The sequence below is a fragment of the Piliocolobus tephrosceles genome, chromosome 21 (genome assembly GCF_002776525.5).
Source record: "Piliocolobus tephrosceles isolate RC106 chromosome 21, ASM277652v3, whole genome shotgun sequence".
NCBI classification, from domain to species: Eukaryota; Metazoa; Chordata; class Mammalia; order Primates; family Cercopithecidae; genus Piliocolobus; species Piliocolobus tephrosceles.
Genome location: NC_045454.1, coordinates 33,285,262 through 33,308,822, shown reverse-complemented (window position 1 = coordinate 33,308,822; position 23,561 = coordinate 33,285,262). Strand labels below are relative to the sequence as shown.

General features: G+C 39.2%; 1 protein-coding gene across 1 annotated transcript in view; it reads right to left on the bottom strand.

The window, feature by feature from the left end:
- Positions 1–4,530: 4,530 nt before the first annotated feature.
- LOC111554382 (zinc finger protein 506) overlaps positions 4,531–23,561 on the bottom strand; it is a 32,485-nt gene continuing 13,454 nt past the window's right edge. Inside the window, exons 2-5 of the mRNA XM_023229899.2 lie at positions 19,781–19,907; positions 18,870–18,965; positions 6,824–7,860; positions 4,531–6,513 (exon numbers count right to left, since the gene is read on the bottom strand). Of these exons, the coding sequence (XP_023085667.1) occupies positions 6,445–6,513; positions 6,824–7,860; positions 18,870–18,965; positions 19,781–19,907 (1,329 nt within the window). The 3' untranslated portion in view covers positions 4,531–6,444. The remainder of the gene's footprint in view (positions 6,514–6,823; positions 7,861–18,869; positions 18,966–19,780; positions 19,908–23,561) is intronic.

Below are 23,561 nucleotides of genomic sequence, written 5' to 3'. Positions count from 1 at the left end.
AAAAAAGGAAAAAAGAAAACATTAAATACAGCAAGATGCAGGTCAGAGCATACCTTCATTTGTGTACTTTTGTGGATAAAATTTAAAGGACAAATAAGGTTGTGCATTTATTGAAGTTTTTCTTTACAATGCTATAAGTACAAATACCCATTTATCCTTTGACCTCCTATATCTTTATTCTGTATGCATATGGAAAAAATGATAGCTAGATCTGTATATAGATATACATAGGTAGATAAACACAACATATAGAATATGACTTTGCCTATGTAGATATATATGTATACAATAGATAATAAATAAACATTTTAAATTCCCCAGCCTACACTGAGGATGCAGATATAAACTTACTCTCATTCTGAGACGGTATAGATCCATACCGTCTCAGAACGGAACACAGCCATACGATGTTATGTTTAAACATCAACAAGCTTCACATATAGGTGCATTGCCTGGGAAGTATGTTTTCAGTAAAGCCATGTAAGACTCTAGTTCTAGATTAGCATTTCAGGGCCCTGCTTCCTTTCTCACTGTCTATGTGATTCACATTTGCCATTTGGGTCCTGCCTGGATGCCTTCACTTTCCCAATTTAGCTAATTGACTTATATCCGTCTAAGCTGATCTAAGTAGCTCATTAAACTCATCTGGGCTGCAGAAGTTGAGAAGGAAAACGACCTCTGACCTACTTACTCTGAGGCTTTTCTGCAGAACATACACAATAATGGAAATTATATTGATATACCTGTGTTACCCATTTTCTGTATGTTTTTTTGTTTTTGAGATGGAGTTTCGCTCTTGTTGCCCAGGCTAGAGTGCAATGGTGCAATCTCAGCTGACTGCAACCTCTGCCTCCCGGGTACAAGCAATTCTCCTACCTCAGCCTCCCAAGTAGCTGGTCACCACCACACCTGGCTAATTTTTTGTGTTTTTACTAGAGATGGGGTTTCACCATGTTGGCCAGGCTGGTCTGGAACTCCTGACCACAGGTGATCCACCCGCCTCAGTCTCCCCAAGTGCTGGGTTTACAGGTGTGAGCCACCGCACCCAGCCTTTCTGTGTATATGTTTATCTAGCCACCAATTATCATATCTATATGTATAAAAAAAGACCACCAAAGAAGAGGTCAGAGGTGATTTTTATTTTCTATTCAGGCCAAGTAAATCCAATCAGCCATTAGCTCAGTGAAGATTTATCAGATCCAAGTCACACACCAAATCACGTTATGCTAAATGTGAAAATGTTCTCATTACTGGGCACAAAGGTGTTTAACATTCAGTCTAATCAAAACAGCTCATGGGGTTCTGTCCATCCAGCTAGGACCCTTCAGACATACCAGTGGGCCTAACCTTTTTCACAAGGAGCTCTGGCCTGGTCAGTAAGAATCACCTTTGGTGCTTCAGTGCAGTGTCACTATCACGTATTTGAAATGCAGCCAGGTAACATGTACCATTGTATTTGCTTTCAGTATCACAGTCTACTAATAAGAAACCTAGGCTTCTGGCTGGGTGTGGTGGTTCACGCCTGTAATCCCAGCACTTTGAGGCGCTGAGGTGGGTGGATCACTTGAGGTCAGGAGTTCGAGACCACCCTGGCATGGTGAAACACCATCTCTACTAAAAATATTAAAATTAGCTGGGCATGGTGGCGTGTGCCTGTAATCCCAGGTACTAGGGAGCTGAGGCAGAAGAATTGCTTAACCCCGGGAGGCGGAGGTTGCAGTGAGCTGAGATGATGCCACTGCACTCCAGCCTGGGCGACGGGAGTGAAATTCCATCTCAAAAAACAAAAAAAGGATTATTATTTTTTTTTCTGTGCTGGGTTATTTTACTTAGCATAATACCTTTCAGATTCACATTGTTGCAAATAACAAGACTTTATTATTTTTAAGGGCTGAATAGCATTTCATTGTGTACCTATACCACATTTTCTTTCTCCATTCACCTACTGACGGACACTCAGGTTGATTCCGTACCTTAGCTATTGCCAGTAATTCACTTCCTTCCCTTTCATTTGTTTTGTTTTGTTTGAGATGGAGTCTCGTTCTGTCGCCCAAGCTGGAGTACAGTGGCACGGTCTCGGCTCACAGCAACCTCTGCCTCCCAGGTTCAAGGGATTCTCATGTCTCAGCCTCCCAGGTTCAAGCAATTCTCCTGCCTCAGCCTCCCGAGTAGCTGGGATTACAGGCACGCACCACCACGCCCAGGTAATTTTGCATTTTTAGTAGACATGGGATTTCTCCATGTTGGTAAGGCTGATCTCCAACTCCTGACCTCAGGTGATCCACCTGCCTCGGCCTCTCAAAGTGCTGAATTACAGGCTTAAGCTACCGTGCCTGGCCAAAAGCCTAGGTTTCTTTCTATGTAAAATGTAAAAAAAATTTAAACCCATAGAAGTAGAGTGCAATAATGAAAAAAAAAAAAAAATCCCCTATGAGTTTTTTTTGTCTGATTAAGAGAGCTTCTTCAAGATTGTATTTTCTTCCATATTCTGCATCCTCTTGTTTTTCAGCCAATGGATGAAAAAAGATACAGAGAAAACACATTTGCTTTTATCCCCTTCACTTCGACTCAGTATTAGTCAATGTGGATACAGCTGAGAATAGCAGTTTTCTGGCAGGACAGCCACTTCTCAGTAATAAACAACAAACTGAAAATAAAGTATCCATCTGTCATAAAAAGCTAATGGATTTTAAGAAAAATAAGTATATGCATCAGTAATTCTTTTGGTAAAGATTCATCTTGTTGATTTCTATTGAGCTCCCGTAATATTTGATCAAAAGCTTGCAAATATACAGCAAAAAAGGAATATTCTAAATCAGAATATTGTTATGGCTATTTTGTCAATGCAAGTCAATATCCAATATATAGAATAGTTATTTTGTCAATATAAGTAAAAATACGACCTCACACTAATAGTCTCACCTATAGTTGTAATCAAATGCTATTTTTTAAAATTTTATTTAAGTAATCCTGGCACTTTGGGAGGCCGAGGTGGGCGGATCACAAGGTCAAGAAATCGAGACCATCCTTGCCAACATGGTGAAAGCCCGTCTCTACTAAAAATATAAAAATTAGCTGAGCATGGTGGCACATGCCTGTAGTCCCAGCTACTAAGGAGGCTGAGGTAGGAGAATCACTTGATCCCGGGAGCTGAGATCATGCCACTGCACTCCAGCCTCAGGACAGAGCAAGACTCCATCTCAAAAAAAAAAAAAAAAAGGTCTATATGTTTGCAGGCAGACCAGATGTTCAAATAAAACTATATAATAAAAATTTACTAATAAATTTTCAGGACTCAGAAATGTATGAATTCTATTTATAGTTCTTATAGTTCTTTTTTTTTTTTTTTTAAATAGTCTCGCTCTGTTGCCCAGGTTGGAGTGCAGCGGCATGATGTCAGCTCACTGCACCCTCCACCTCTGGGGTTCAAGTGATTCTCTCCTGCCTCAGCCTCCAGGTGTGCACCACCATGTCTGGCTAATTTTCGTATTTTTAGCAGAGATGGGTGTTGGGGTTCAATCAGGCTGGTGGGAAAAATACTAAAAACAGAGTAATAGTCAAAAGCTCTCTTAAAGGCCTGAGTTTGTATAGCTTCAGATTGCTTGGCTGAAGGCAGCCAGGGTGCAGGAGCCAGAAAGATTAGGGTGCAAGTACAAAGGAACATGGGAAGTTTATTTTACTAATCTCTTAGTTATGTGGGCTTAAGACTAAATTTTGTGCTGCCACGGGTACTTTACTGCCTCCTACTTGGGGTTCGGAGGAGCTTAATACCTGCAAATGGTGTTTGCTTTAGGCCTGGGAAACTGGCCTTTAATCTTTACCCTCTAGTGGTGTTTATGTACAACTTTTGTTAATTAGTCTTACTGAATAAATGCGAACCTCCCTATCTGATCAGAGCCAAGTTGCAACTGTTTACAGAACTCACTTTGGAGCCTGTAAGCGGCTTGGATCCTCAGCTGGACTGGCAGAGTGGAATATGAAAGCGCTGCCTCGGGACGGGGTTTCACCATGTTGGCCAGGCTGGTCTTGAACTCCTGACCTCAGGCAATCCACCTGCCTTGGCCTCCCAAAGTGCTGGGATTACAGGTGTGAGCCACTGCACCTGGCCATATTTTATTTTTCTGTATAATTTTTATTATGACCATAAAAATAAACCTGTAGTCAATAACAATTTATACATTTTAAAATAACTAAAAATGTATAATTACACTGTAATTAAAGGATAAATGCTAGAGGTGATGGATACCTTACTTACCCTAATGTAATTACTACATATCGTATGCCTGAATCAAAATATGCCATATAAGGCATAAATATATGCACATACTATATACCCACAAATACTAATAAGAAATTTCAATAAGAAAAAATAAAAACTTAAACTATGGGAACAATATTCTTCAACTCATTTGCAGTTGAAAGCCACTGGCAAAGTGACGACTAGAGATGTTATTCCACTATGCACCAAATAGTATATTGTTACCACCTTTTAAGTACACCCTTGATTAAGGTGGGATAGGTTAAAGTTAGTGGCATAATATTGCTTTATTAAACACACAATAGTCTTAACATGGCAAAAACAAAGTTCACACATAATCTAACAATTTTTATATGTACTACATTCTATTACATAAAAGTACAATAAAATAATATTCTCATTTAATACTTTTAAACTATAATTTTTCTCACTATAATGTAGAAAACTATTACTCTGAACCCCCACCTTATTATCTGTATTAATAAAGTAATTCATTATAATTTTTGAAAAAAAGTTTTAAAATGGTCTGCCAACATGTTAATGTAGGTTAGGCCATCCAAAAGACAAAGCAAAGTGTCAACATTAACTCATAGGCTAGGATTATACAAATGGGAACCCCCACCTTATACATTACTTAATATAAGTTAACTACAAAGAGCCTCTCCACTGACATTTTCATCAGGCACCTTATATTTTAATGTCCTTACTCTTTTATAGAAAAGGTCATAATACCCAATAAAAAAAGAATCTGTAGTATCTCTAATGCAGCAGTAATTGATCACATGCTTTCACATGTGAATACAATAGGAATAAAATAACATCATAAAGAAATCTGAAAGCTGTATTATGTCATTATTCACTTTTCAAAAATTTTTTTCCAGGAAACAAGTACAAAACTTTCAATGTAATTACAATGCTTCAGAAAATCTCCTTTTAGAGTTATATACAAAAACAGTTTTAGTTATGGATTCGTTTTTATACTCAATACTGATTTAGTGTAATGTCTGAAGTGTCAGTGCCTTAGTTATTCTAGTGTAAAATCAATTTTGAATTAAATATTTTTTCATATTTACTGCATCTGCAAAAATATTTTAGTATAAACTCTGTGGTGTTTTCTAAGCTATAGATTTTGAAAAAAAAGTCTTTACAAATTCATTATATTTGCAGGACTCTTCTCCAATATAAATTCCATGATGTTGAACAAAGCTGGAGCAACTGCTTCAGGGTTTTCCTCTAGTACAAATGTGTGCAGTAAGATCTGTGATACAAGTAAAGGTACTACAAACCCCCTTTATATTTGTAATGGATGATTTCAGAATATTTTTCTTTAAAGGCTTGTATTTTCTGAAAGATTTTTTGACAGTAATTGCACTTTTAATGCTTTTATTAACTGTGAATCTTCTTCTGTTGAGTAAGATGTGAGTAGGCATTAATGGCTTTTCAATATTCTTTATATCTGTACAATTTTTCTCAAGGATAAAAGCTTTCCTCTGAAATAAGGTGTAAACACTCATTAAAAGTTTTGCCATATTCTTCACACTTCTAGGAGTTTTGGTAGCATTAATTCTCACATTTCATATATTTCTAAGGTTTCACACTAATATAATTTATTTTTCTGTATACAAAAGTTGGAGGTGGTAAGCACTGTCGCATCTTTCAGGTTTGTAGAGTTCCTCTTCAGCATGAATTATCGCCATGTCTCTTAAGGATTAATAACTTTTGGCTGGGCGTGGTGGCTCATGCCTGTAATCCCAACACTTTAGGAGGCCGAGGTGGGTGGACCACCTGAGGTCAGGAGTTTGAGACCAGTCTGGCAAACACGGCAAAACCCCATCTCTACTAAAAATACCAACATGAGCTGGGCGTGGTGCTGGGCACCTGTAATCCCAGCTACTCGGCAGGCTGAGGCAGGAGAATGGCTTGAAACCAGGAGGCAGAAGTTGCCATGAGCCGAGATCGTGCCATTGCACTCCAGCCTGGGTGACAAGAGTGAAACTCAAACTTGCAGGGTTTCTGTCCAGTATAAATTATGTGTAATAAGGGTTGAGAACTTCCTTAAAAAGCTTTGTAACATTCTTTATATTTGTAAGGTTTATGTTCCATATAAATTCTCATAGTCAGAGTCGAGGGCTGGTTAAAGGCTTTCCCACATTCATCACATTCATAGGGTTTCTCTCCAGTATGAATTATCTTATGCTTATTAAGTGTTGAGGAACATTTAAAAGATTTTCCACATTCTTTGCTATGTAGGGTTTCTAATATGAATTTTCTTTTTTTTTTTTTTGAGATGGAGTCTTGCTCTGCTGCCCAGGCTGGAGTGCAGTGGCCAGATCTCAGCTCACTGCAACCTCCGCCTCCCGGGTTCACGCCATTCTCCTGTCTCAGCCTCCCGAGTAGCTGGGACTACAGGCGCCCGCCTCGTCGCCCGGCTAGTTTTTTGTACTTTTTAGTAGAGAGGGGGTTTCACCGTATTAGCCAGGATGGTCTCGATCTCCTGACCTCGTGATCCGCCCGTCTCGGCCTCCCAAAGTGCTGGGATTACAGGCTTGAGCCACCGCGCCCGGCCCTAATATGAATTTTCTTATGTTTATTAAGGGCTGAGGACCAGTTAAAAGCTTTGCCACATTCTTCACATTTGTAAGGTTTCTCTCCAGTATGAATTATCTTATGTTCAGTTAGAGTTGAGAATGCAGTAAAGGCTTTGCCACATTGTTCACACTTGTAAGGTTTCTCTCCAGTATGAGCTCTCTTATGTTTATAGAGGCTTGAGTACCAAGTAAAGGTTTTGCCACATTCATCACATTTGTAGGGTACATCTCCAGTATGAATTCTCTTATGTTTAGTAAGGTTTGAGGAACGGTTAAAAGCTTTGCCACATTCCTCACATTTGTAGGGTTTCTCCCCAGTATGAATTATCTCATGTTTAGTAAGGGTTGAGGATGAAATAAAGGCTTTGCCACATTTATGACACTTGTATGGTTTCTCTCCAGTATGAATTTTCTTATGTGAAAAAAGGGTTGCGGGGTGGTTAAAAGCTTTGCCACATTCTCTACATCTGTAGGGTTTCTCTCCAGTATGAATTATCTTATGTGTAGTAAGGTTACAGGACTGCTTATAGGCTTTGCCACATTCTTCACATTTGTAGGGCTTCTCTCCAGTATGAATTTTCTTATGTGTAGTAAGGTGCGAGGACTGCTTATAGGCTTTACCACATTCTTCACATTTGTAGCGTTTCTCTCCACTATCAGTTTTCTTATACGTAGTACGGGTTGAAGACTGGTTAAAAGCTTTCCCATATTCTACACATTTAAAAGGTTTTTTTCCAATATCTCTTATCTTATGTCTGTTTGAATTTGAAAATTTAGGCAAGAATTTCACATACTCATCACAATGACATATTTTTCTCTGGGTAGTTGTCAAACATTGTTTAAGTCCATTATAACCTCTTTTGTGTACCGGACACTCATCTATACTTTCACAGCTTTTTTTTAACTGTAAATTGTCATGTCCACATTTTTCATATCTTCTTAGTATCACTTTTTGGAAAGAATCTTTTATGCTCTGCTCTGACCAAACGTCTTGGGCAAAATGAGAACACATAACTGAAAGAAAAAATAAAAACACATTACTTCAATTGCTAGACTCAGATAAATATACTTTACAAATCTAACCTATAAAATTATACAAACTACATAAGGAAGATGACATAGCAAAATACCACAAGCTGTAATTTCTTCCTGGACATATAACTGTAACAAAAACATACTGACCAAAATACATTTGTAAAAAATTTATAAATGAGTTAAGTGTGTGAAGGACCCCACAATGCAAAGAGCCACATGGAAGAAAAGGAAAAGTCTATTACTTATACCCAACACAGCTCTTCCTGCTCTCCAGTATAACATTGTGCCTTTAAAAGTAAATTGTGGGCTGGGCACAGTAGCTCATATATGTGATGCCAGCACTTCGGGAGGCCGAGGCAGGTGGATCATGAGGTCAACAGTTCAAGACTAGCCTGGCCAAGATGGTGAAACTCCATCTCTACAAAAATACAAAAAAATTAGCGAGGCATGGTAACAGGTACTTGTAATCCAGTTACTTTGGAGGCTGAGGGAGGAGAACTGCTTAAACTGGAGGCAGAGATTGTAGTGAGCCAAGATCATGACATTGTACTCTAGCCTAGGTAACAGAGTAAGACTCTGTCTCACACATGCACCCAAAAATGTAAATTGCCAACTCCTGGTTCCTTTTTTAAAAAACAAGAAAAATATTGGCACATACGTCTTTATTTCTGGCTTCTAGGGGCTTTCTTAGATACTGGTTAATCTCTCCCACAACATTAAATGGTAATATACGTTGGAATGACACTTTGAGTCTAAAGGTAAATGTTACAGAAGCAGGGAAACTGCAGTATCCCAAACACGGAATGGGTGAAGCAAGTGATTACTGATTATTAAGAAGAAATATGAATAAGCCGATTTAACAACACAAAATTTTAGACAAGACATATCTTAAAAACATGTTTGAGAAATTCCCAGAATCTCTAGCCAAAACAATTGATTTCAGACTATGCCAGGACAGAGTTACATTATAAAGATCGTAACAGGTAGCTTTTTGTTAATGTCCAAATCTCAAAGATTACCATGTATACAAAATATTAGGGCGATATGGCCCCATCAAAAAAATTATAAAATTTTCAAACACAACAATAAAAAGTGTATAATTTTTAAAATTCCAAATAAATTGAACAGGCCAGGTTTGGTGGTCTTGGCATTTGCCTATAATCCCAGTTACTTGGGAGGCTGACAAAAGAGAATTGCTTGAACCCAGGAAGGGAAGCAGTGAGCAGAGATTGTGCCACTGCCAGCCTGGGCAACATAGCAAGACTGTGTCTCAAAAATAAAATAAAAAAGGCCAGGCGCAGTGGCTCACACCTGTAATCCCAGCACTTTGAGAGGCAGAGGTAGGCAGATCATTTGAGGTCAGGAGTTCAAGATCAGCCTGGCCAACATGGTGAAACCCTGTCTCTAATAAAAATAAAAAAAAAATTAGCTAGGCGTGCTGGCAGGCGTGTGTAATCCCAGCTACTCGGGGGGCTGAGGCAGGAGAATCGCTTGAGCCTGGGAGGCAGAGGTTGCAGTGAGCTGAGATCACAGCTCTGCACTCCTGGGCGAGACTCTGTCTCAGGAAAAATAAAATAAATGAAATAAAATAAATTGAACAATATTCACGAAGTGAAATAGGAACACAATTACTGAAGATCAGAAAAATGACGATAACACCAAAAAATATTAAAATAGAATACAAAAATTGTGGAAGTAAAAAATACAAAAACTAAGTGAAAAATTTCTTTTTTTTTTTTTTTTTTTTGAGGCAGAGTCTTGCTCTGTCGCCCAGACTGGAGTGCAGTGGCCGGATCTCAGCTCACTGCAAGCTCCGCCTCCCAGGTTTACGCCATTCTCCTGCCTCAGCCTCCCCAGTAGCTGGGACTACAGGCGCCCGCCACCTCGCCCAGCTAGTTTTTGTATTTTTTAGTAGAGACGGGGTTTCACCGTGTTAGCCAGGATGGTCTCGATCTCCTGACCTCGTGATCCGCCCGTCTCGGCCTCCCTAAGTGCTGGGATTACAGGCTTGAGCCACCGCGCCCGGCCCGAAAAATTTCTTAAAAGAAAGAAAAAATGGTGTAAATATGAAAAAGCTGAAAAGTTGAACTAGGTTACACCCAAACATATATTTATAACAAACACATATATAAACAAAATTTCAAAAATCACAGATCAGAAAAGAATTTTGGGAGCTACAAGATAAAAATGATGGCCATTTATAAGCACAGTCTTATGAGATAACCAATACATTTATCAAAAAAATGTTTGCAGGTCAAAAGGAAATGGTGATATTGTTATTAAAGTTATAATAATAAAAAAGAGCTGTTAAGTGGAAATAGTACCATCAGCAAAATTGTACCACCAAATAAAAAGAAGTCCTTCCAAAATAACCAAATCCTTAGAAAGTATATTGGCACTGCATATGCCCTACATATCAAGGATGCTGAAAGGAGTTTTTTTCCAGAGAAAATAACATAATGCAAGAAAACAACACATAATCATATGAAAATATGTAAGTTTCTGGAAAAGATATGCACATACATAAAAATGGAATTTCTTAACATCATAATGGTACAGAAAACATTTTTAATTCTCTAAAATTTAAAAGATAAAAGTATAGAAATTAACATCTGTTAATGAATAGACAACATAAAGATATAATTAGTAAAATCAATAACAAAGTTGAAGGCAGATGTAATAATGAGGAATTTTTGTATGCAACCGAAGTTAATTTTTTATCACATTAAAATATATTGTTGGATCTTTTAGAGGTTTTAGGTAATCCCCCAAGGTACTAAGAAAATATCTGTATAAATACACAAAAAAAAGTAAGAAAAAAAACTCAAAGCATGTCAATACAAAAATCAAAAAAAATTTTAAAAAAATGAGACACAAAGATACAAGAATCAAAACAATTATTTTATTAACAGTAAGTTTTTCTCTTTCAGAAAACTATTTAAATATATATAATTATCTTTCCAATCGGGAGACATACTTTTAATAAAGAGGTTCATTAAAAAACTTTAAAAATCAAGATTCAACTTGCCTTTTTACAAGAGTCACTTGAGATCTAATGACAAGAAAAGACTGAAAGTGGCAAGACAGAAGTAGAAATTTCATGTAAATATTAACAAAATGAGAGCAGAAAAAGGTCAAAATAATATTACACAGCTACATGTTAAGTCAAAAACTGTCATATTTTATAAAATGTACTTTAAGTCAAAACTTCAAAAGATAAAGAAGGACATTAAACAATATATAGATTAATTTACTGGGAACCTATGACAAATTTTTTTTTTTTTTTTTTTTGAGATGGAGTCTTGCCCTGTCAGCCAGGCTGGAGTGCAGTGGCGCGATCTTGGCTCACTGCAAACTCCGCCTCCTGGGTTCATGCTGTTCTCCTGCCTCAGTCTCCCAAGTAGCTGGGACTACAGGCACCTGCCACCACGCCCGGCTAATTTTTTGTATTTTTTAGTAGAGATGGAGTTTCACCGTGTTAGTCAGGATGGTCTTGATCTCCTGACCTTGTGATCTGCCTGCCTTGGCCTCCCAAAGTGCTGGGATTACAGGTGTGAGCCACTGCGCCGGGCTGTGACAAATTTGTTTATCCATGTGTGTATTTTTGTGTGTGTGTGTTTCAAATTGGGGTTTCAAATATATGAAGCAAATACTAACAAAGCTGAATAAACAGAGAGAGAGCAATATAATTATAGTAGGATATTTCAACACCCCACTTTCTGTAATAATAATAAAACAAGACAGTATATTAGTAAGGGAACAGAAGACTAGAAGGCAGTAAAAAACAACTATTTCTATTGAAGGTATAGAGAATACTCCTCAAACAATATCAGGATACACAACCTTCTCAATAGCTGATACAACATTCCTCTTTACAGACCACCTGTTAGGTCAAAAACAAAGTCTTAACACATTTTTAAAACTGAAATTTCAGAGGCCGGGCGCGGTGGCTCAAGCCTGTAATCCCAGCACTTTGGGAGGCCGAGACGGGAGGATCACGAGGTAGGGAGATCGAGACCATCCTGGCTAACACGGTGAAACCCCGTCTCTACTAAAAAATACAAAAAAACTAGCCGGGTGAGGTGATGGGCGCCTGTAGTCCCAGCTACTCGGGAGGCTGAGGCAGGAGAATGGCGTGAACCCGGGAGGCGGAGCTTGCAGTGAGCTGAGATCTGGCCACTGCACTCCAGCCTGGGCAACAGAGCGAGACTTCGTCTCAAAACAAACAAACAAACAAAAAAAAACAAAACTGAAATTTCATAGTTACTTTCTATGACAAAAATGGAATTAGAGTATAAGACAATAATGTAAATAATTGATAAATTTACTAATGTATAGAAATGATTCAACACACTCTTGAGCATGCACTTGTTCACATAACTGGGCTGGATGCTGTGGCTCACTCCTTTAGGAGGCTGAGGCGGGTTAATTTAACTCCATTTCAAAAACAATCAAAAAGGAAATAATATTGTGAGGATGTCTATACCGCTCAATTTAATCTACAGATTTAATGCAATTTTTTCAAATTTCTCATTGCATTTTTGAAGAAATAAAAACAGCAAATCCAAAAGAATATGGAATCTAAAGAGGCAATAGAGTACCCAACAATCTTAAAAAAAAAAGTTGGAGGCATTACAATTTCTGATTTCAAAACACATCAAAAAGCTACAGAATTAAAACAATTTGGTATGAGTATAAAGGTGAAAAAGTAGACTAACAAAACAGAATGCAGCACATATATCATCTTTCACGTAATTATAGCAGCACTGCTACTGAAAGCCAACAGATAAAAGCAATGCAAATTTCTGTCACCAAATCAGTAGATATAAAAATAATGGCATATCACTCAATTTTTAAAAAGCAGAAAATACTCTAACAACTATTATGAGAAATATTGATGACATTATGCAAAATAAAATGAGCCAGCCATAAAAAGACAGATTGTATGAGATGTATAAAGCAGTTACACTCTTAGAAACCGGAAAAAGTGGTGCTTTAAAAGTGCTATCAAATGGGAAGAATTGGTAGTTATTTAATGTATATTGAGATTTAGCTCTGCAACATAAAAATATTCTAGTGATATGATGCATAACAATGTCAACATAATATGACTAAACAGTATACATATATATACTTCTTCTTATTATTATTTTTTGAGATGGAGTCTCACTCTGTCTCTGAGGCTGAAGTACAGTGGCAAGATCTCGGCTCACTGCAACCTCTGCCTCCTGGGTTCAAGCAATTCCCCTGCCTCACCCTCCTGAGTAACTGAGACTACAGGCATGCACCACCATGCCCGGTTTTTTGTATTTCAGTAGAGACAGGGTTTCCCCATGTTGGCCAGGAAAGTCTCGATCTCCTGACCTCATGATCCACCTGCCTTGGCCTCCCAAAGTGCTGGGATTACAGGTATGAGCCACTGCACCCGGCCTATAAATATTTTATTATAAATTTTGTTATGTGTGTCTTCCACACAAAATAATATAGATTCATAAATAAATAGATGTTGAAATTAGGAGAATTTTTATGACTACTCACCTAGATAGGATTAAAAAACTGTTTCAGGCCAGGAGTGGTGGCTCACACCTGTAATCCCAACACTTTGGGAGGTGGAGGCAGGCGGATCACCTGACATCAGGAGTTTGAGACCAGCCTGACCAACATGGTAACTTCTCTACTAAAAATACAAAATGAGCTGGGTATGGTGGCACGTGCCTGTACTCCCAGTTACTCAGGGGACTGAGGCAGGAGAATTGCTTGAAACCGGAAGGTGGAGGTTGCCGTAAGCTAAGATTATGCCACTGTACTCCAGCCTGGGCAACAAGAGCAAAACTCCCTTCAAAGAAACACCAAAAAAAAAAACAAAAAATGGCTGGGTGTGGTGGCTCACACCCGTAATCCCAGCACTTTGGGAGGCCAAGGCGGGTGGACTGCCTCAGGTCAGGAGTTCGAGATCAGCCTGACAAACAAACATGGTGAAACCTCATCTCTACTAAAAATGCAAAAATTAGCAGGGCATGGCACACCTGTAGTTCCCGCAGTACTCAGAAGTCTGAGGCAGGAGAATCGCTTGAATCCAGGAGGTGGAGGTTGCAGTGAGCCAAAATCATGCCATAGAACTCCAGCCTGGGTGACAGAACGAGAATCCATCTCAAAAAAAAAAAAAAAAAAAAAAAAAAAAGGATGGGGACGGAGGCTCGAGCCTGTAATCTTAGCACTTTGGGAGGCTGAGGCGGATAGATCACCTGAGGCCAAGAACTTGAGATCAGCATGGCCAACATGGTGAAGCCCCAACTCGACTAAAAATACAAAAATTAGTTGGGTATGGTGGCATATGCCTGCAGTCCCAGCTACTCGGGAGGCTGTGGCAGAAGAATCGCTTGAACCTGGAAGGTGGAGGTTGCAGTGAGCTGAGATTGCGCCATTGCACTCCAGCCTGGGTGACAGAGTGAGACTCTGTCTCCAAAAAAAAAAAAAAAAAGGAAACCTACTCTGAAAAAACACAGTAACATGGAACTTCAAAACAATAATAAGAGAAATGTTTACTCATAAAATCTGGTATGCAACACTGATGTATCATTTAAAAAAACATTGTTAGGCCAGGTGCAGTGGCTCACATCTGTAATCTCAGCACTATGGGAGGCTGAGGCGGGCAGATCACCTGAGGTCAGGAGTTCAAGACCAGCCTGACCAACATGGTGAAATCCCATCTCTACAAAAAATACAAAAATTAGCCGGGCATGGTGACACATGCCTGTAATTGCAGCTACTTGGGAGGCTGAGGCATGAGAAATGCTTGAAGCCAGGAGGTGGAGGTTGAAGTGAGCCAAAATCACATGCACCACTGCACTCCAGCCTGGGTGACAGAGCATGACTCTATCTCAAAAAAAAAAAAAAGGTCTACAGGTGTACTCATTAAATGCGGGTATTCTGAATCACTGGCATGCACTGTGTGGCAGTACAATTTCAGAGACTGCAGTATAATTATACACAGAAGATTCTAATGAGAAATTTTTAATAAATAATGATTTCAAAGAAACTAATATTACTTTTTATGTTTTAAATATTCTTACACAAAATGAAACTGCTGTAATCAACTTTAGAAGAAAAGAATAGACTTATATTGTTAAATAAAGAAAAAAATATATATTTTGCAGAGTAGGGTTAGACCCTCTGATATGTAAAACAAATATTAGGAAATAAACTATGTTATTATTTAGATATAAGCTGAAGAAAGTAGATGAAAATTCTGTAATTCCTTTTTGCCTGCAGCAAACTTAAATTTATAAGTAACTATTTTAGTAAATATGGAGTGTCTACTAATTATCTAATTTACTTCTGGCCATGCAAATTCTAGCGTATTGTCCTAAACATCTGAATCTAAAATTACAGACAAATTTGAAACAGAAAACAGAAAGTAAAAATGTATAGGGAGAGTGACCTCAACAAGATGAAAAGATTAAAAGTCCCCTATTTTCATATCCCTTTACAGCAAAAAAAAGGTCAGCCATCCCTGACAAGAATGCCTTTATGAGAGAACCAGGCTAATGCCTGGTTACAGGCATTACCAGCTTACACCTGTAATGACAGCTCCATGATACATTAAGGTTGGAGAAATGCTTCAGGCCAGGATTTTGAGACCAGTCTGCATTATGTAGCAAGACCCTATCTCCAAAATAAGTGCCTGTAAGATTTGAGATCCAGAGAGGGAGTTCTGAAACGCTGTTAAAGCTTAAGATTGAGAAGTGTTCTATTCAGAAGGCAGGCCCTCATTCAGGTGGGAAACTACAGGACCCCTGTTCTTGGCTACAGACCAGGATAGGGTTCACTCAGCTTGGTCTGACTGAGAATTCTGAACTTACTCTGAAACTATGTGAAACTCCTCCCAGCCACAGTCTGGCAGAGGTCCTGCCATTCCAGAGACCTGGAGGAAGGCACCCATTTACAGCCATGTAGGCAGGCCTGCAGACCTTGGCCTTTACTGTGGTCCCTGAAACAGTTCAGTGACTCAGTTTCAGTTACCTGAGCCACAGTTTAAGGCCAGTTCTGCCTATACAGAAACTCACACAGTTACCTGAGGAAATATTCTCTGGTACTCACTGAAAACCATACTCATCCACATCCTGATACAAGGCCCACCATATGCAGACCCGACTGCAAAAACATGCCCTAGTGTCTGCCCTACAGAGCAAAGTCCTGAAGGGTATTCAGTCTGTCCAAAAATAAAATGGGAATTACAACTACCCAAGTCCCTGTAACAAGCCAACTAAAGGTGGACCATAGTGCAGACCGAGCAGCCTTGTGACCAAGCTACAATCCCTCTTCACTACAAATTCAGAGGGCATCTCATCACGCTAAGGGCCCAATAAAAGAAGATTTTTTTACCTTCTAAAAAATCAGTTTACAAAAACTTGAAGAGGTGTTTTTCTCCATCAAATTCAGACACCAATACGAAACTATATTGTGCCCATTGTCAATGCTTCTATTTTAATCTAGCAGCTTCTATTTTAATCTAGCACTGGATGTGGCAGAAGAATTAGTCAAATTTAAAAAAAATCCACTGAAACAGAAAAATACGTAAAATGCTGTTTGTAGATCATACAATCTTATATTTAAAAAACCATACACAGTACTTTTACATTGGCTGAGGAATGGTTTACCAACTATACGGTCAATTTTGTCTATTCAGGACATAGGCATAGGCAAGGACTTCATGACTACAACACCAAAAGCAATGGCAACAAAAGCCAAAATAGACAAATGAGATCTAAATAAACTAAAGAGCTTCTGCACAGCAAAAGAAACCACCATCAGAGTGAACAGGCAACCTACAGAATGGGAGAAAATTTTTGCCATCTACCCATCTGACATAGGGCTAATATCCAGAATCTACAAAGAACTTAAATTTACAAGGAAAAAAAAAAAACATCAAAAAGTGGGCAAAGAATATGAACAGACACTTCTCAAAAGAAGACATTTATGCAGCCAACAGACACATGAAAAAATGTTCATCATCACTGGTCATCAGAGAAATGCAAATCAAAACCACAATGAGATACCATCTCACACCAGTTAGAATGGCAATCATTAAAAAGTCAGGAAACAACAGATGCTGGAGAGGATGTGGAGAAATAGGAACACTTTTACACTGTTGGTGGCAGTGTAAACTAGTTCAACCATTGTGGAAGACAGTGTGGCAATTCCTCAAGGATCTAGAACTAGAAATACTGTTTGACCCAGCCATCCCATTACTGGGTATATACCCAAAGGATTATAAGTCATGCTACTATAAAGACACATGTACACGTATGTTTATGGTGGCACTATTCACAATAGCAAAGACTTGGAACCAACCCAAATGTCCATCAATGACAGACTGGATTAAGAAAATGTGGCATATATACACCATGGAATACTATGCAGCCATAAAAAAGGATGCGTTCATGTCCTTTGCAGTGACATGGATGAAGCTGGAAACCGTCATTCGGAGCAAACTATCACAAGGACAGAAAACCAAACACTGCATGTTCTCACTCATAGGTAGGAATTGAACAATGAGAACACTTGGACATGGGCGGGGAACATCACACAATGGGCACAGCCTGTTGTGGGGTGGCGGGTTGTGGGAGGGATAGCATTAGGGGAAATACCTAACATAAATCATGAGTTAATGGGTGCAGCAAACCAATATGGCACATGTATACCTATGTAACAAACCTGCATGTTGTGCACATGCACCCTAGAACTTAAAGTATAATACAAAAACAAAGACATACATAGTACATTAAAACCTGTCTAAACTAATAAATACACTAATTAAATTAGCAAAATATTAACATAAAAGTATATCTATAGTTTCATAGAGTTTAACTATCTGATAAAATAAAGAAAAACATCTTATTTACTATAGCATTAAATAATAAATTTCTGAAGAAAAAATTAACCAAGGAGGTAATACAAAAAAAAAAAAAAAATCAGAGAAGATCCAAGTAAATTTTAAAATAGTTTATGTCTATGGATTGAAAGATTAAATATTATTGAAGTGCCATATTATCCAAAGTAATCTATAGATTCAATAAACTTCCTATTAAAATTGCAGTGGTATTTTTTTTCACAGTAATGGAAAATACAATTCTAAAATTTACATGAAACTAAAATAAACTTTGAATAGCCAAAGCAATCATGAGGAAAAAGAACAAAGCAGGATATCATACTTAAAATTTCAAGCTATGGCCGGGCGCGGTGGCTCAAGCCTGTAATCCCAGCACTTTGGGAGGCCGAGACGGGCGGATCACGAGGTCAGGAGATCGAGACCATCCTGGCTAACACGGTGAAACCCCGTCTCTACTAAAAATACAAAAACTAGCCGGGCGAGGTGGCGGGCGCCTGTAGTCCCAGCTACTCCGGAGGCTGAGGCAGGAGAATGGCATAAACCCGGGAGGCAGAGCTTGCAGTGAGCTGAGATCCGGCCACTGCACTCCAGTCCGGGCAACAGAGCGAGACTCCGCCTCAAAAAAAAAAAAAAAATTTCAAGCTATGTATTTCAAGACTATATAGTAATAAAAACAAAAATGGACAAAAAAGTGGAACAGAACCTAATACTTTCACACACATTTAAGACCTGATACAAAAAGAGAACTTAAAAAGGTCTTAGTTTCTCAAAATCATGCAGATACTTGTGTGTCCCCAAAACAATGGAAAAGCAGCCAGGTTGTGCAGTCTCTTATCTGTCATGAAGAGGACTTTGGCTCTCACTGTGAACTCGAAGGAAGCTCACTGAAAGAAAAGTAGAATCTCTAGAGAATTTAAAAACATAAGACAGATGTCTCTTTGTAAGAGCAAAATTAAAAAAAAAAAAAAAAGGCTGCCCAGGAACTATTTCCTTGGGAACATAGCTTCCCATATAACATTTTAAGGACTCGCTTTCTCTTTGACCTTGGGACCTCTTCTCTGTGTCATGTGTTGTATTCATTTTCACTCACACCTACCTGGGGGTTTGGCAATCATCTCATGTCTCTTCATAGTTAAAGGTTTTTTTCCTTGCTCCAGACAGGTGATCAGGTCTGGTTTAGAGACAACAATACCTGTTTTATTAAGAATAAATAACGTGAATCTTGCTCATATTCTCCAATTACAAGCTAGTAATGTGCTCAGCAGAGAGGATGTGATAAAATATTCTAGTAAATTAATACTAAAATACTAAGTTATAACAGAAATTTCTTTCTTTTTTTTTTTAAAGATGGAGTTTCACTCTTGTTGCCCAGGCTGGAGTGCAATGGCTCGATCTTGGCTCACCACAACCTCCACCTCCCGGATTCAAGCGGTTCTCCTGCCTTAGCCTCCTGAGTAGCTGGGATTACAGAAGCCTGTCACCACGCCCGGCTAATTTTTTGTATTTTTAGTACAGACAGGGTTTCGCCATGTTGGTCAGGCTGGTCTTGAACTCCTGACCTCAGGTGATCCACCTGCCCGGCCTCCCAAAGTGCTGGGATTATAGGCGTGAGCCACCACGCCTGGCCTATAACAGAAATTTCTAAATATTTAGAAAATACTTTCAATTTGTAGGTTTCTTAATTTTACTACCTGGTACTACTAAAATCAAAAATTGGTGGTAGCAATTAGATTTTCAGGTGGGGGCAACAATATTTTATGCCACTAAATTTTTGGAATTACCACTAATTTGGAGTGAAGAATAAAGCTTAACTCAGGAATGTGGCAAGTTTGGATTAAGATTAAACATCTTGAAGAATTTCTTTTCTAAATGAACAAACTCTGAAGATTTTTCTGGAAAAAGGGTATCTGAAACTCATATGCAAATAAATTACTAAAAAAATTCTACAAAAAAGATAAATAAAACCTTTAGGGTATATTATGAATTATGTACTCAAGTTATTCTCACCAAGGAAGACCAGGTTTCTGTAGTTCTCTAACATCACGTCCCTATATAAATTCCGCTGTGCAGTGTCCAGGCAATGCCACTCCTCCAGAGAGAATTCTATGGCCACATCTCTAAATTGTAATGGTCCCTGAAAAACACACACACACATATTTTTACCAAGTGGCCATGGGCGGAATTTTTGACTTAAGGTGAAATGAGAGTAAAGAGAAGTGGTTCTGACTTACAGGACTAGAATTATCCAATAAAATGTTTTCAACACAGAAATATTCTCTAATGTATTCTCTAACTCTGAGAAAAAACAGCAGCACAAGATCCACATCAGTTCATATATTTTTCTAGATAATAAAGTATAAAATTAAGGCCATGAACAATGTACATTTTTGAGTGCTATATTTACATCATACGGAATGAGTTGTGAATATTTTTCAGATAGAAATGCTGAGTTAGAAGGCACCTCTCAAATTTTAATATGTACAATAAGCTGAAGACCTTGTTATGCAGGGTTTTTTTTTTTCCCCAGAAGATCTGAAATAAAGTCGTTCTTATTTACTTATTTATTTATAGATGGAGTTTCACTCTTGTTGCCCAGGCTGGAGTGCAATGGTGCCATCTTAGCTCACCAGACTCTGCCTCCCGGGTTCAAGCAATTCTCCTGCCTGAACCTCCTGAGTAGCTGGGATTACAGTCATGCACCACCACGCCCGGCTAATTTTTTGTTTCGTATTTTTAGTAGAGATGGGGTTTCTCGATGTTAGTCAGGCTGCTCTTGAACTCCCGACCTCAGGTGATCCGCTGCTTCAGCCTCCCAAAGTGCTGGGATTACAGGCATGAGCCACTGCGGTCGGCCAATTTTTTGAATTTCTAACACACCAGTAATGTGAATGTTTTTGGCCCAAGAGGGATATTTTTTCAAACATTTACTAAGTGGAAGAGCCTGTGTTTTTCCCATATTTTCTAGCCTATAAACAAAGAGCCCTCATTCATCAAAGAAAAATATGTAGGAAAAAAATAAGAAAGGACAGCTGCCAGATTAAATATGATGGTTTATGCACATCAGCTGCATAAAGCTACTTAATAATAAAGAGAAAAATAACTCTATAGTGAAAAAAGTCTGTCAGACAGCTGCTTAACCAAGTGAATCATTAACCATTAACTGCCCTAGGACAGATTTTTATGTTGTGCTAATGCTCACAGAAGAACACAGCATCACTGTTGAAATATTCCCCCCAAAAAAGAAAATTATAGTCTGAATTTAACCATAAGGAAACATCAGTTTTAGGCCTGGTGCGATGGCTCACACTTGTAATCCCAACACTTTGGGAGGCACGAGGTGGGCAGATCACGAGGTCATGAGTTCGGGACCAGCCTAACAGGGTGAAACCCTGTCTCTACTAAAAATACAAAAATTAGGCAGGCGTGGTGGCGAGCGCCTGTAGTCCCAGCTACTTGGGAGGCTGAGGCAAGAGAATGGCATGAACCTGGGAGGCGGGGCTTGCAGTGAGCTGGAGATTGCGCCACTACACTGCAGCCTAGGTGATAGAGTGAGACTCCGTCTCAAAAGAAAAAAAAAAAAAAAAAAGAAAGAAACATCAGTTTTATGCAGCACCCTAGAGAGCGGGTATCTCCTAATAATTGTTTTCAGAACTTTCTGGGTAATAAATGCCATCCCATTTTAATATGCATTTTCTTAATCCCGTTCCTCATAGAGCTAATGGAACACACAGATGGAGCCTCAACATTACATGTTCTACATCTTTACTAAGGACCAGAGTTTTTCCCCAATAGAAATCTTGAGTATCCACATCTTTCCATGTTCAACAGCCACAAAGGACACATTTTTAATATTGCAGATCATAAATTATTGCTGAGAATCCTGCATGGCATATAAGAAGCTATGATGCAGCAAATAAAGAGAAGGCTCTGAGATATAGGAAAGAAATATTTTTCAGAGACCCTTGACTATCATAAGAATTTTAACAAGTAGTTAAACCAAACTCATTAGGGAGGAAAAACACAAGTAGAGAAGTAAAGGTGTGTGAGTACTAAATGCATGGCAGTCTAGGAGGAAGAGTGGACACAGCTCTTCATCTGACACACGTTTACCTAAAGAAAAGCCTTTTTGGCCGGGCGCGGTGGCTCAAGCCTGTAATCCCAGCACTGTGGGAGGCCGAGACGGGCGGATCACGAGGTCAGGAGATCAAGACCATCCTGGCTAACACGGTGAAACCCCGTCTCTTGGCCGGGCGCGGTGGCTCAAGCCTGTAATCCCAGCACTTTGGGAGGCCGAGACGGGCGGATCACGAGGTCAGGAGATCGAGACCACCCTGGCTAACACGGTGAAACCCCGTCTCTACTAAAAAACTACAAAAAAACTAGCCGGGCAAGGTGGCGGGCGCCTGTAGTCCCAGCTACCCGGGAGGCTGAGGCAGGAGAATGGCGTGAACCCGGGAGGCGGAGCTTGCAGTGAGCTGAGATCCGGCCACAGCACTCCAGCCTGGGCAGAGCGAGACTCCGTCTCAAAAAAAAAAAAAAAAAAAAAAAAAAGAAAAGCCTTTTTTTTCTTCTTCCACCTTCTCTGGAATTCATTCTCAGATGAGACTCTCTGGATAAATTACACCTGCATCTTGACAATATGCCTTTAAAGGTGTCAGTATTACATGTTTACCTGCTAGGATGACATCAACTGGCAGTAAAAGAAAAAGTCAACCCATTTCTGTCCTTTAAAACAGAAGAGATTCAGGCACAATGAGCTGCTCCATGAAGATAAAAATATGTTTCTCCTTTTCTGTCCTCAGGTGCCCTCCCCTGCCACAGACACCAGTAATTTCTGTTACAGTAATGCAAATATGTGCCACACTGACCTGTCCCTATCAAACCCAAATAGAACAGGCCCTGTGACCACCCTATAGTACAAAGGTAGAACTTAACTCTCATGAATGTATTCTGAAGCCCTCATACCTGATTCTGGCCTCACCTTAGAGTCATACGAGGCCCTTCATTAAAACAACATGGATGCTTCCACCCACAACAATAAACAGAAGCTGTGGGGAGGGCACAAGAGGTTTCTGCAAATTGACCATGTGATCCTAAGGAGAAGCCTGGGTTGATAACCACTAGGCTAAGCATTGCTTCTCAGGCTTTAATGAGTTTATAAATCACTTGGTAATTTTGGCCTCACTTTAGCCCCCTTGTCACAACCAAATACTTCTGGTACAAATAAGGACAACCCATCTCCATCCTGAAGTTTTATATTCTTTGCTGGCTCTTTAAAGTTTACAGACAAAACAGAAGGCAGCAATGTCTGAATAAGTCTGTATTTAAAAAGCAACATGTGTACACATGTACTAATGCAATGTTTATTAAGCAGGCACTATGTGTTCAAGGGTGTGATACAGAGCACTGTGCTGGGCATAACACATTATGTGATTTAATTCTCCTAACACCCTGGGAGCTGGTACTAAGGGTTTCATACTTTCCAGGATTTAGATAAAGGTCCCAGCATTTTTATTTCTTCTTCTATTTCTCGGTCATCAATTTTTTTTTTAAATTGTGTAGAATAAAAGCCAAATACAGACAGATGAAAGAGATATAGAAGGAAGAGTTGGCCGGGTGCGGTGGCTCAAGCCTGTAATCCCAGCACTTTGGGAGGCTGAGACAGGTGGATCACGAGGTCAGGAGATCGAGACCATCCTGGCTAACACAGTGAAACCCCGTCTCTATTTAAAAAAATACAAAAAACTAGCCGGGCGAGGTGGCGGGCGCCTGTAGTCCCAGCTACTCT